Source organism: Colletotrichum jinshuiense, chromosome 8 (genome assembly GCF_051148585.1).
Source record: "Colletotrichum jinshuiense chromosome 8, complete sequence".
NCBI lineage: Eukaryota > Fungi > Ascomycota > Sordariomycetes > Glomerellales > Glomerellaceae > Colletotrichum > Colletotrichum jinshuiense.
Genome location: NC_139315.1, coordinates 2,561,012 through 2,575,044, shown reverse-complemented (window position 1 = coordinate 2,575,044; position 14,033 = coordinate 2,561,012). Strand labels below are relative to the sequence as shown.

The 14,033-nt window shown below is 56.5% G+C and overlaps 3 protein-coding genes across 3 annotated transcripts; 1 reads left to right on the top strand and 2 right to left on the bottom strand.

Annotated features, from left to right (window-relative positions):
* Nucleotides 1-505: 505 nt before the first annotated feature.
* Nucleotides 506-3,440, bottom strand: EsH8_VIII_000698 (uncharacterized protein; the record flags this gene model as incomplete). The annotated part of the gene is made up of 2 exons (XM_083269740.1): nt 506-2,476; nt 2,526-3,440. The coding sequence occupies 2 exons, from the start codon at nt 3,438-3,440 to the stop codon at nt 506-508; spliced, it is 2,886 nt and encodes a 961-aa protein (XP_083129508.1).
* A 5,119-nt stretch (nt 3,441-8,559) lies between these two features.
* On the bottom strand, nt 8,560-11,971 carry EsH8_VIII_000697 (Lon protease C-terminal proteolytic domain-containing protein; the record flags this gene model as incomplete). Its single annotated transcript, XM_083269739.1, has 2 exons — nt 8,560-8,754; nt 8,831-11,971. The coding sequence occupies 2 exons, from the start codon at nt 11,969-11,971 to the stop codon at nt 8,560-8,562; spliced, it is 3,336 nt and encodes a 1,111-aa protein (XP_083129507.1).
* Nucleotides 11,972-13,221: 1,250 nt separating this feature from the next.
* Nucleotides 13,222-13,749, top strand: EsH8_VIII_000696 (uncharacterized protein; the record flags this gene model as incomplete). Its single annotated transcript, XM_083269738.1, has 1 exon — nt 13,222-13,749. One exon carries the CDS (start codon nt 13,222-13,224, stop codon nt 13,747-13,749), a length of 528 nt encoding a protein of 175 aa, XP_083129506.1.
* Between the last annotated feature and the right edge of the window lie 284 nt (nt 13,750-14,033).

The window sequence follows — 14,033 nt, the reverse complement described above, 5'->3', positions numbered from 1 at the left end:
AGTAGCTCTTCCTTCACTTGCCCAGTTCGTTTCTCTGGCACCAATAAGAAAACATCATCCACCCGTCGGTGATTTTGCCATTTAGCCAACACCCGGTTGTTCCCAGCATGCATCACTTGAGTCAATCAGGTGCACGCCCACTTTCGTTTCTTTACTGCATTTACATCTCGACTTATTTCATTGCAGCCCGAACCGGAGTCTTTTGTCATACCCAGCACCTATCGTCCACTGCCATGGAGATCACAACATGCTCGTTTGGGGTCTTGATGCGATTGTGCAGCGGTTGGTTCATCTCGGGTTCGTTTGTTACCATCATCTATTTCACTTACAAGGTTTTCGATCATCTACACCGATGCTATGCCGATAGGGGACAACCAATACAGAGCCTCAAACTGGTTGTGCCTCTACCAAGGGGAGAAAAAGAAAACACCTCCCATGCCCAGACAATCAAGCTGCTCCCATGCAAAGTTGCCTGCAGTTGCCTCAGCTTCTATTATTACACCCATCATTTCTGAGTATCTGTCTTCATTGCGGCAGCTGCCGTTGTTACTGCGAAGTCGTCCGGAAACGCCTTCTCTCGTACCGCTTGCTCGTCCGTGTCGAGATACGCCGCCCCGACTCCCTTGAGTTCCGGGGCTTCCTCCACCGGGCTTCCGATGGGCTTGTCTGACGACGCAGAAGGCTGATCTGCCTTGAGAATCTCTTCTTCCGTCAATGCTTCCGCCGGCAAACTTGTTGCTTCGGGCGACGTTGTAACCTGCGACCCTGCGGCCTTGGTCTCGGTCTCTGTGAATTTCGGGTCATCCACGGCGGTTACTCTGGCTGATGACTCTGCAGCCAGTTCCCCATGCTCCGTGACTGGAGCCGCAGTTGCAACCTCCTCCACCTTGTTCAGGATGTGTGCGGTTCTGTTCGGTTGGTCTTCGGGTCCTGTTTTCCCCGTGTCTGTGGGCTCTGATTGCCCTGTTGTTCCTTTCCCGTCCGAAGCCTTTCCTTGGCTGTCTCTCCCTCCCTCACTTTCCACCTGGTCTTCCTTCACTTCCTCCTCATCTATTCCGACATTCTTGATAGGTATAGGGGTTGCCATCGTTGCCCGTGTTTCGAAAGTGACATCCGGAGCGTACGTTTCCGCCGACTCTTCGTCTGAAAACACCTTTGCTAGTTCCTTGCCGACGAGTTGTTTATCGTCTTGTCCGGGCGTCCGATCGAGCTCGGCCAAATCATTGGAGAGTGGCGCCAGCTGTAACCCCTCCAACTTCTGCTGCACTGCTTTGCTCGTCTCATCCAATGGTTCGGGTGTTACGATGGAATCCTTGCTCGTCGTCGGTGTTGCACTCTTGGCGTCCTCGTTCTCGTCACCCCCAATATCACTATATGACGGTGCAATATTCCTGGCTTCAGCCCAGCTGGAGATGTTACGACCCATATGAGGGGAGTCACACCGCCCATAATGACTCGGGAGCGGGCTTGGGGGAGATCGACCTCTGGTGTAGTAGTACGGGTCCTGGGAGAAGCCCCTGCTTGGGTCGACGTACGTGTGGCCCATGTTTACGTACGACCAGTCATGAGACGGCTGGACTGTTTTGATTCTTGCGTGGCCGTTGTCCTGGTAGCCGTCCACGAAATATTCTTGCATGGTGTAACCATCGTCCACAGAGATAGATGGAGGCGCAATATCGTCGCCATTAGTAGGCTCCGGAAACAGAGCCATGAGTGAAGAGGCTTGCAGTCGTAATCGCGGGTCGTCGCTTAGGCATATTTCTACCAACTGCCGGTACCAGGGTGGCACAATGTGCTCTTCCCCGAGCTGTAAAGGCCGTCCCTGAGCCTCGGGCTCGTCATCCTGTGCCGCCAATGCCCACAACACCATACCGAGTTGGTAGAGATCGGACTTGACGCCAATGTACATTGAGATTCGCTGGTTGCTTTCAATGAGCGGTGTAGCTTCGGGGGGCTCCCAACCCACAGGGCAGCCTCGTCTGTTGATGTCGATGATTTTGGCATCGTCATCGCAATCAATCACGATGTTTGAAAGGGTAAAATCGCCCTGTACGAAGCCAGACTCGTGAATATCCGCCAGCCCCTGCACAATTTGGCGAGCCCACTTCTCCCGAAGCTGCCATGGCAAATCCAGCTCCGACTCCTGCCGGTTGTCGTAGATGACATCAATGAGGGCCCCGTGAACCGCGTAGCTGATGAGCAAACCCTTGACGTGCTCGTCATCATCATCAACGACAACGCCGAAAAATTGGATAATGTGTCTCGAATACCGAAGCCGATTCAGAGCATTGATCTCGTAGAGAAACTCGTCAATAGTATCAGGGCCCGGGATTTCCTTCTTGATAAGCACTTCTCCGCCAACGCTGACCTTATAAACAAAACCAGACATGTGAGAATCGAACTCAATGTCCTTTTCTCTTATCCTCCGACAACCTAAATGTTGTATCTGGCGGACAGTAGGATAAGGAATAATTTCCTGCTGTCGGTTAGTATTTAAACCGAGTTCGCCGAGCCACATGACTCACATTTACGTCTTCTACCACATGAACATGAAGTCGCCCTTCAGTGGTTTGCAGTTTCAAGTTGGTGACCGACGAATAGAACTGAATGTCTCGCAGACTATCCCTGATGGCTTCGTAAATCTTTGAACTCTTGTCGCGTTGAGACTTGGTATGCAGCAAGTCCATTTCCAGAGAGCCGTCGGGGGCATTGCGGTAGTCGAGAGAAACTGTTACTCGACGCCAGAGAGTTTCCATTTCTCGATAGGTGACGAAGAACTTTTCTCGCTTAGATTTATCCCGGAAATGCATGCTAAGGTTAAGGATCCAAGTATTTTCGAGCTCATGGTGAATCATGGCCTCGTAATGAGATTGCGATGTCGTTACTGAATGCGCGTCCGAGTTCGACTGCACGTCGTGTATATGAGATTCGTCCGCCGTGGGTTCTGCAGCTCGAGATACCATCCGACTCAAGCTCATGTCGGTCTTTTCCTCGATGGGGCTGGCCGGTGCCGAAGGGGCCGACTGAATTTCGTACACATTCTGAAGAAAGTCCGGGGCGCTAGCTCGGGGAAAGGATTGGGACTGCGAGGCTGTGCGTGGCGACTGTACACGCCTGTCCACCGACAGGGCACGCCTCTCTGCCGTCGAAGGCTCAACTGGTGCGAGGTTGTTTCTGCGCTCTGACTGTTGACGTTTGAAGGTCTGTACGCGGGGGAGTCCGGGCACGACTTTTCGAGAGACTCGGCGCACCAACTCAGTCCTATGCGGGTCGTCGGAGTCGGGCTCTAGCTCGGGTTCGGGCTCGGGCTCCTTGGCCTGGAGCGGGCCGACGGGTGCCGGGAGCGCATTGTTTCGTCCGAAGAGTTTGCGCAGGAAGCTGGTGGGCGGATGACCCGACGAGGGCGGTGGCTCCGTTGAAGCGACACTCGCTTGCGCCATAATAAATCAAGTGAAAGGTAAGGCTTTGGTTCTCGTCGAGTTCTTGATGAGCTCGACAAGAAGGCGAGTGGTGAGGCTCTAAGCGGTGTGATCCTGGGGACGAGGTGTTAATTATGGATAGGCCCGCAGTCCTGGCCGGGGAGCGAACCAGGCGGGGGGACAAGGATGAGCCTTGGAGCGAAAGACGGTCAACCTCAAGCCTGGCTTGGGCCGGGCTTGGTACCGGTCGGAGCTAAAATTGGGCTGGCAGCGGGCTGCAAAGTGGCCGGGCGCGGGGCACGCGAGACAAGAATGACGGCGAGCGTCTGTTGTGGACGTCAAGTTGCAACTCGAGAGTGACGGACAATATGCAGGCAGCCGGATGCAAGATGGGACATCAGACGCTGTGACGGAGGAGGAAGGACGTGTGCAGAGAAGTAGTCGTGAAGAAGACCATGTTCAGACGAGAGTGACGGGGCGGGGGGACGAGAGATCGACCGGGAGTTGCAGGGCCTTTTTGAGTAATCGGGAAGTCCAATCAGGAGGCTATCGACAGATAATTGGTGCACGGGGGGCTAGACGCGGTGCATGTGCTGTCATCCGGGAATGAGTGAGAGAGTCAAGTGGTGGTTTTGAAGTATTGAGAATCCCGGATGGGCTCACTTTTAGACTGTAATGGTCGGGCAGACGAGGCCGGCGGCGCGTCTGGGGCTGTTTTGACGATGGATAGATTCGGCGCGAAGGGTGATTCGTCCGACCCTATGCGGGGGCAGTGTATGTGGGAGGAAAAGGGAACGGGGCTCGCTCTGCGTATCGGCAAGAGAGATCTGGTATGGGACGTGGTGGGATGGGATGGCAACGGACGGCGTGGGTGTGAGATGGGTATCCGCACCGACCGGCGAAAGTCACAGCTGGAGTTGGGTATGTATGGCTGGGCTCGTCTGGACCAGACGTACGTGATGATGTGCTGCTGGGCGGCAGGCTGGGACGGGTGAGGCGAGCGTCGGACTGATGATTTGTATGGAAAACAAGCGGCAAGGAGCTGACGGGGGCGTTCCGAGGGGAGGAAGAGGGGGAGGGGCAACGTTGGCGGTTGTTGCCCTGGGCACTCGTGGGGTCCAGCGCCGGGGGAGAGCAGTTTTCCTTTTCTTGCAACGGGATATCCAAAGTGGTGCATATGCATGCATGCAGGAGGAGAGGCAGGCGAAGTGCGTGAGGTGAAGAGAGCGAGAGCAATATCGGGGCGTGTTTCTGGAGCTGCAAGAGGCTGGTGGCTGGGCCCCGCGTGAGTGAGGTGAGGTGAGCGAGTCGAGGCGAGGTGAGGTGAGGTGAGGTGAGGCCGCCTCGTCGAGCTCCCGCGCCAATAGAACAGATCAGGCGGAAACGAGGATGCTTGCTTTGAGGGCCGGGCTCTCCACATTCAGGTACCTTGGTTGCATCAGAAAAGAGAAGCATGAACGAGGTTTAAGAAAAGTGAGATGGTCAGTGAGCGAATGTACTGACAGGAACAACTCGAGCGGACACTAACGCAGCCTGGCCGGTGCGTACATACTAGGTAGAATGTCGCATGGCAGTGCACTGTGGTTTGTATACATTGCAGTTAGCAGTTTACTTGGGCGCTCATTTCAGCTCAGGCACCACTCCCCTGCCACCTCGGCTGGTGGCCCATGCTCCTCCTCTCTTTACCCACCTTGCCCGGGTGAGGGAAAAGGTGCGTTAAGCTAAGCAGGAGGCAGCTGGGAGGTTGAATGCTTATGGAGGTGGGGCTTTCCTACCTTAACCTGGATGCGCTGTCACTCAAATCTTTCTTTCCACTTGGGCGTCCAGTGACAGCCATTCTCTGCATCTGTCGACGAAGGAAGGAGGGAAGGGAGGCTAACTGGTGTTTGGTTTCTCACCGTGTGCCCTTATTTGGCTGCAACTGCCCCATTCCCTCAGCCTTCTGTGCCTCGCATTGGCTCAATTCACGAGCTAGGCCCTTGCCCTTGGTTTGGAGCGTCGGCTTCTTCCCTTGTCCACTTACCCAAGCACCCAACCCAAGGTACATAAAAAACATAGTACGGCACGAACGGGCCAAGGTGACTGAGACTCAAAGGAACCCAGCCCGAGGCCGCCCTCCATCACAAGCTCTTCTCCGTCCGTCCCTAGCGGCCCTCTTGCCATGCACCATGACTTTCGACTTCAGCCCTCCTCTGGCGATTGGGTGCTGCTTGTTTTTGTGGACGTTGGGTTCGTTGGGCTCGCATAGAAAACCCTTCTCTACTTTCGAACCTGCAAACATCCACATCGCCGTCACTGCAGCCCTCCTTTTCAATCAATTGGCTTCAGAACCATCAATTGACCGCCCTTTGCTTTTCGCGGTTGGCCCACACGCCAAAGTCAGAATTGGCATGGGTGTCTAGACGAACATTAGAGACGGGCAGCGGTTTCGAGATGCCAGCCGCCGGGGGGGCATGTCATAGTGGACTCCAAGGTGCCCAAGTGCCCCGTTATGTCGACCAAAAGGTGACTCAACCGCTCAGGGGTTGGCCATCTCGGAGATCTGGACCGGGGGCCCTGTTTGACCGATTGCGCACTCGCCGCTCTTCCACTCTCCAAGCTGGCTGCAGCCAGAGTCGCATCTTGACCGTGGTAATGTTGCTTTCCGCGACGACGACGACAACGGCCCGGACCCGAAGAGGGCTTGCCGCCCAAAATCGCCGTCCGTACCCTTTCCAGAACCAGCTAGTCTCGCCGACACCGTTTTTGGATCCCGATGAGCCGAATGGGGGGAAGCTAGCTAAACCGTCTCGCTTTCATCCGACATCTCCCACAGATGGCGGCGCGAAACGATACTCTTCGCCCACCAACTCAAGTCGGAGACCCGTCAGTTGCACAATCCTGCTTACAAGCGGTGGGCCTTCCCCATCTTCCTGCGTCCAAATCTGCCCTGCTGTGTAAAGGCTCTGAAAGGGGACGGAATCCCCACGTGCCCGTCGCTCTTCTGCGGCAACACCATCTGTCTGCACGACCAAACGCCCTCATCCGCAGTCTGAACGCCAACACATCGCCAATCAGCGGTCCCCGCCGCGCTTTCGCCCTCCACTGCCTGACGCTATGTCATGTACAAGGTGACACGACAGCAGCTGCACTACAGAGAATGGGACCGTAATATGACACGGCGACGCATGCGCAGACGAACGAACTAGTCAATCGCCAATGTAAATTACCTTGAGAGGTTGGTATCGGCTGCAACGCTACCTTTTTGTCTGATGGTCCAGCCTCAGAGACCGTTTGCTCATCGTGACCTTGCCAGCTCCACGAACGACCCTGTGGGCGGCCCAGTCTCCATTCGCTATAGCCACATCCCTTGACACCATTTCAGAGTTCAAAGGAGACGAGCAAACCAAGTGTTGCAGCCCTTGATTGTCAGCCCTGTCTCTGGGTCAACGTCAGTGGACGGGTCAGGGTCAGAGGTGCCTCCATTACACGCTGCCCGCATTTAGGCATCGACGCAGCCCAAACGATGAGGCTTTCTCCTCGTTGACAGGCTGTCCTAGAGCCATGGCTTGCGTCTGCATCATGCTCACCCGGGTACCAAGCGGGCTCGTCTCCAATAACGGCTGGGTTGTCAGATTTGCAACCTGGCTCTCTCCGGCCCGCCGGGACTGTTCAGAAGCATAGGTGTCGAAAATGTCGTTCCTGCAATTCTCTCTCCCTCCCGTTTGCTGCTCCAAGCGCTGGAAGCAGGCATAGCCATGCTTCGTCAAGCGCCGTACCGTCCCCGGTTCGGAGATCTCCCGTGTACAATGCGCTGAAGACACGGCTTGAAGTTTTGAGATGGACGATCGGTGGCGGGACAAAAGGGCAGAAAACCATGCAAGGGTCGTCCAGTTTTCCCTTCAACAGATCCCAGCCGACCCGAGTGCTCGACCCGCGAACCCCACCGATCCCGCGTGGATGGACGGGCATGGCACCAGATCAGACCCTGAAGCAAAGCACCGGGGAGCTCCACCGCTTGCCACATTGGCATCTACAACGGAAACTGGCCTTTGCACCAATCTAGGTGGCTCTGGATATCCATAAACCTGGATTCATTAGACCATGGCAGATTGGGCCACAATTAGGCACACGACCTATGTCATCAGCGACTCAGGTCAGTATCGAACCGCACTGCTCATCATATATCACATACGCAACACGGAAGTTGAGCAACGAAGGGACATACGTCCCGCCACGCGACGTCTTTCGAGGCCCCAATCCCGCTACTACAAACCGATTTCGACGTAATGTGCGGCGCGGCCGTCTCACCAGTGCCAATAATGCAGCCGTCTGCAGACATGGTGGTCAGGTTGCCCGCATCTGCAGGTGTCAGCGTTTCCGGCAAGTTGGTCTTCGCCCATTCTCCTTGCTCGCCTCGAACAGCATTGACTGGAAGTCACCACCCCTGGGTCGAGAAACCAATCGAATTGTGATGCTGACACTAACGAAAACCAATTATGCTACATCTCACGTCTTTGGAATAAACTTCAATATGTGGCTATTCGCCGAGTGCCACACATGGTTCACGGCCTTAATGTACAAGAATCTACTCCTCTGCCCGATAGCTACCCTATGCAATCATCGTGCGCCCTGCTTCTCCATTCAATTGCCTCCTCCTCGCAGTGTGCGCGACATCTGCCGCGCAATCCACTTATGCAATCGGGTGTCTCTGCAATCCTACTCTTACAAAGCCCCTCCGGCTCTCCTTCCACCGCCCCCCTGAAAATCAACTAACCAAACAAACAATAAAATCAAGAACCATCTAGAGTAGAGATGCAGTGTTGGGGGATGTGTCAGCATGCGTGACGTTTATGCGGGTTCGTCTAGTCATCTGTGTGTGAAAAAAAAAACCTCTTCTCTTCGTCGCCCAGAACGCCCATCCAGCATTCGCGCCCCGGCTCCCGCCTCGCCTGTCCACGTCCCACCCAGTCCTCTGGGCCACCCACCTCTCTTGTTCCGAGCCGCCGTTCTGACGGGTGCCAAATCATGACGGCGAGACCCGGGGGGGAGACATGTGAGTTTTGGGGGGTTGGTGAGCGCGAGCGCGGGATCTTTGAGAGGGCAAGATGTAGCTGGGGGGTGAACAGCCGATATCGTGCTATGTTGACGACGCGAGAATCTAGTCGTCGTCCTCATCGTCTGAATCGTCCCTCTTCTTGTTCTTCTTCTCCTTCCTCTTCTTGTCGTCCTGCTGCTTCTTCCACTCGCAGACCTTGCAGTTGTTGGCGGCCTCGCGGTCGAGTTGGGGGAAAATGAGCTCAAAGACGTCAGAGTACCAGGTCACGGGCTTACCCTCGATGCCTTCCTTAATGTTCTGGAGTAACAGTGCAAATTAGCCTCGCGATCTCGTAGTCATGAAAAACAAAATAAAAACATCGGTTATAACGTACCTCTGGAAGCTCGAGCCAGTCGGACATGCAGTCCTTGGGGAAGATGATCATCTTGCAGCCGGCGCGGCGCGCGGCGACAGTCTTCTCGCGCAGGCCGCCGATGCGGAGCACCTTGCCGGTGAGGGTGAGCTCGCCCGTCATGGCGACGGTGGGGTTGACGGGGGTGTCGAGGGCAAGCGAAAGAAGGGAGGTGGCCATGGTAATTCCGGCCGAAGGGCCGTCCTTGGACACGGCACCGTCGGGGACGTGCAAGTGCAGCTTGGCCTTGTCGAAGAAGTGGTTGTCGGGGAATTCCTTAACTAAGAGCGACTTGGCGAACGAGTAGGCGATGGTAGACGACTCCTTCATGACGTTCTTCATGTTGCCCGTGATCTCGAGGCCGGGTCTGCTGCTGGGGCGCAAGGGAGCCTGGAGAATGGACTCGACGTACATGGCGGCGCCGCCCATCTGGGTCCAGGCAAGACCCATGGCGACGCCGGCCGGGTTGACCTCGTAAAGACGGTCCGAGGTGAAAACCGGGGGGCCGACGTAGTCGACGAGGTTCTCCTTGCTGATGGTGACGTGGACAGTGTCGGGGACGTTGAGCGCCACGCGGGGCTTCTCGGTAGCCGGTGTCTCGGCTGGCTGCTCGCCGGTCTCGCGGGCAGTCTCGTTATTCTTCTCCGACTCCTCGAGCGCCTCCTTGCCGCCCTCCGTCAGAGCTTCCTTCTCGGGAAGTACCTCCTCGCCAAGGTCCTGGACGATCTTGAGCGCGGATTTTCTGTACACCTTCTCGATTTGCTTCTTGAGGTTGCGGACACCAGACTCACGGGCGTACGACTTGATGAGTTCCTCGATGGCCTCCTCGCTGAGCTTGACGTCGGCGTTCTTCAGTCCGGCGGCCTCCCTGGCGGCCGGGGCGAGGTACCTGTCGGCGATGGCCTTCTTCTCGTCGGCGACATAGCCTGAGAGCTGGATCAGCTCCATGCGGTCAAGGAGGGGTCTCGGGATAGTATCGGTCATGTTGGCGGTGCAGACGAAAAGAACCTTGGACAGATCAACGGGGACGTCCATGTAGTGGTCCAGGAAAGAGCTGTTCTGCTCGGGATCGAGCAGTTCGAGCAGGGCCGACGAGGGGTCTCCCTGGTAGCCCCGGCCAATCTTGTCGATCTCATCGATGAGGATCAGAGGGTTCTCCGTTTGGCACTTCTTCAACGCCTGAATGATGCGGCCGGGGAGGGCGCCAACGTAGGTTCGTCGGTGACCCTTGATCTCAGCCACGTCCGTCAGACCACCGACACTGAACCGGTAGTACTGTCGGTTCAAAGCGCGAGCAATGGACTTGCCAATAGACGTCTTTCCAACACCCGGAGGCCCGACGAAGCAGATGATCTTGCCCTCAACGGTGCCACGCAGCTTGCCCACAGCGATGAACTCCAGAATACGGTCCTTGACATCCTTCAGTCCGTAGTGATCCTCGTCCAGAACCTTCATCGCGTTTTGAATGCCGAAGTTCTCGGCGCTGCGCTGTCCCCAGGGGATCTGCGTCAGCCAGTCAAGGTAGTTCCGGGTGACATTAAACTCGGAGGCTGCGGGCTCGAGGTGTGCAAGCTTGTTGATCTCGTCGTCAAACACCTTGCGCACGGCTTCAGGCATCGCCAGCTTGTCGGCCTTCTCCTTGAATCTTTCGACCAGCTTATCCTTTCCGTCAGACTCGAGGCCGAGTTCACGGCGGATGCCCTTCATCTGCTCCATCAGCCAGTACTCGCGTTGACGCTTAGTAATCTTGCTCTCAACGTCCTTTGTGATCTTGGACTGTAGCTGCGCGTTCATGAGCTCCTTCTTCAGAACAATCAGAGCCTTCTGCATTCTCTCTTCGACGTTGAGACTAGAGAGAACTTCTTGGAGCTCGCCCTGCTCACCCGAGGACACAGCGGCTGCGAAGTCGGCCAGCTTTGCGGGCTCGGACGTGACATTGCCGGTGGATTGGCTCATGGAGAAGGTTGAGATTTGGTCCCGGAAAAGGCTGTTCATAGTGGCAACCTCCTTGAAGACATTGACAATCTCATTTGTGACAGCGCGGATAACGGCGCTCTTCGGGTCGTAGGGCTCCTCGGTCAGATTCTCGACGTTGACGAGACTGACGGGATATCTCTTGAGGAACGCTGTGGGCTCGTACTTCTCGGCCGGCTGGTCCGCCTTGGGAGCCACGGCACTCTCCTCGAAGCTTGCCACGACATCGCCCTTCTTCTCCTGCTGGACCTCCTCGTCGGTGGGCTTCGGGGGTATCGGCTCGGGGACCGGCTCGACCTTGGCCTCGGTCGGCTTCTTGTCATCGGTTCCAGGCGGCAGCAAGCTCGAAAGTCGGATGCGGCGGTGAGGATACAGAATGGCCGTCAGGCTGCCCTGCTCGCCATGCATAGGGAAGGCACTCGTGATCTGTGCAAAGACACCGGTATCGTAGACGTCATCAACGTTGCGGATAACGTCCTCGTCCTGGTTCTCGTCCTTGAAGAGGAACGCACCGACGTACGGCTGGCCCCTCTTGATCATCTCGGTAATGGCGGCGGCCACGTTGGGGTCCTTGATGGTAATAGCCTTATAGAAACCAGGGAATAGCGGCCGCTTCGCAATCGGGATAGCCAGGACTTGGGGGTAGACATCGGGCACAACGGGCTTCTGCAGGCTCTTGTCCGAGGCCCTACGTCCGCGTCTGCCGCTGCCGTCACCCTTGTCGTCACCTCCCCCAGATCCCGCCGATGATCCGCCAGCCGCGCTGCCAGCCTTGCCATCCTGTGCACCTCCCGAGCCCTCGCTCTTTGCGGATGACTCGGAGCTGGAGGTTTTTGCCTCGGCTAACTCCTTCTCCTCGAGCTCGCGTTGGTGCTTGAGGTTCGCCTTTTGTTCCTCCTCGGACAGGGGCTCGACGGCGCGGTCAAAGAAGCTGTTATCCTCCTCCTTCAGCCATCGTGTCGACGTCGAGAACTGAGCAACGGCTCGCTGGCTCCGGGGGGCGAGGAGAAGGCGGTCGAAGGTGGATGCAGAGCACCTCGGGGTGCTCGCAGTCGGTAACCTGCTACTCGAGACCGAGTAGGGGCGTCTGAGGTAGTTGGCCGGGCGGCCGAGATTGAGGCGCCTCGGGAAGCTGGATCGCATCACCATGCTGCCGGTGAACGGGGTTGCGAGTCAACGTTCAGGAAGCTCCGGTCACGGCACGTGGTGATCAGGTAGTGCAGGGCCGCGGGCGAATTGAGGAAGCCGCTGCCGCTGTGTCGTGTGAGGGAAAATGAGAAAAAGAGAAAAGCTAAAGTAAACAATTGAAACGTGCAGGTTGTTTATTTGTGCAGGGGCAAGGACTCCGAGTCCTAGATCGCGTTGCGCATCGCCTCCTGACGCCTTACAAATACAGATCAGAGGTGAGTTGGTAGCCTTTAGCTATTATGGAGACTTCGGGGGAACTAAAGAGTAAACGACATCACCAAAAAAATCAATGTTAGCCAGCCGAGCACTGACGTTGCCGCTCGCCTGACCAGTCAGCATGGACGTGGGCTGGTTGGCTCTGGAACCTGGAAGAACTTCGGCCCCGGTTGCCGGCGGGGCCAGTCCCCACGCATTCGTGGCCGGCCAGCCAGCTGGAGATGCATTGCAGTGGTTGGCCTTGCAGCTAACGCTGCTTCGGCTCGGGGAGGGGCAGCCGTCAACTGCCCGCTCGGGGCTAACTCACACTGTCCGGCCACACTCTGGCCTCAGCTACGTCTACCGTGTGTTATGCCTGTAAACACAGTATCTCGTGGCGCCCTAGCCGTGCACTTTGCCTGTGCGATCTTTCCACCTCGCCGTGCTTGCAACAGTCTGTCTGAACTCTCTGACTCGTTGCGGGGAAGAGGAAACCAAACACCCCACACTGGAAAAGGGTTATTCGAACAATCCATCCCGCCGTCCAGTCTAATATCGGTGCCGCCCTCAGTCCGTTCGCGCAGCTGAAGGAACCAAGACCACTTTCCGTCCCATATCCCGCGTGTAAACATATTTACCCCCCTTTGCCTTCCCCTTTATCCCCAATATCCTAAGGGTTCACAGCAGACGAGAGATCGTTTCACGTATCCGTCAACCTATCTTTCGTCATCCACAACCTCGCCCAGGCTCACCCCCAGCTGCAAGCTGCACCTTACCTTGCTAGTGCTTCACCCTTTAAATCCTTCACCACGACGTTTAGAGGCCCCTTTTTGCCCGCTGGTATTCCCACCTTCCCTGCTTCCCGGGACTCGCCCCCATACACCACATTCGCTTCCCGACGGAACCGCCCCCGGCTTCCTGGCCATCTTAACTTCCTATCCTTTCAAGCAATACCCTGTCATCCCTCTTTTCAACACCAAACACCATTCCTTGCCCCACCAATAAACACAAACACCATGCCTCCATCCAGCCAAAAGTCCGACCTCACGTCCTCGCTCTCCAAGCTCTCACTAGACGGCGACAAGAAGCCCTCGGCCGCCCCTACTTCCAAGACCGTCAAGTCAAAGGCCAAGAAGCCGGTGGTCGACTCCTGGGAAGACGACGAGGACGATGACGACGATGACGACGAGGAGGAAACGCCGAAACCACTAAATGACGGCTCCAACGCTCCGCCACCAACCCCTGTCTCTCCAACCTACAACACGGCAGACCGCTCGTTTCCACCCTACGGAAACACAGACTCCTCGTCCTCCGGCCTGGGGGGTTCTGGAGGTGTGCGCAGGCCGGAAAAGACAGACGCCGTGGCGCGGCGCATGATCGCCAGCGCGTTGGGCGTCAAGGTGCCGCGGCTGACCGAGGAGCAAAAGGCTTACGACAAGGCCGTCAAAGAGAAGGAACGCAAGCGCAGGGAGGAGGAGAAGGCTGCGGAGAGACAGAGGCTGGAGGATGCGGAGAAGGCCAAGGCTGCCATCTGGGAGGACTAGACGTTGCAGCCTTCTCCGGCCACACACTCGTCTTCTGCGCACGGCATTCAAAGCCCAGCATTTGGTATCAGTTCAGAGGTCTGGTAGGATCTGTAAATATGTGCCATGGGAATGGCATCTCGTCGAAGAAGGCTGGGCTACCTGTTCCCGAATGGCAAATCATATATACGTCACGTTGTACTAACAAGGGAAGTACGAGATGGAATAATCGCACCGACGTTGCCAATTTCCCTCCGAGTGGTCCTTGCCACGGTTGGGTGTTATGAGAATGTGATGAATGATGG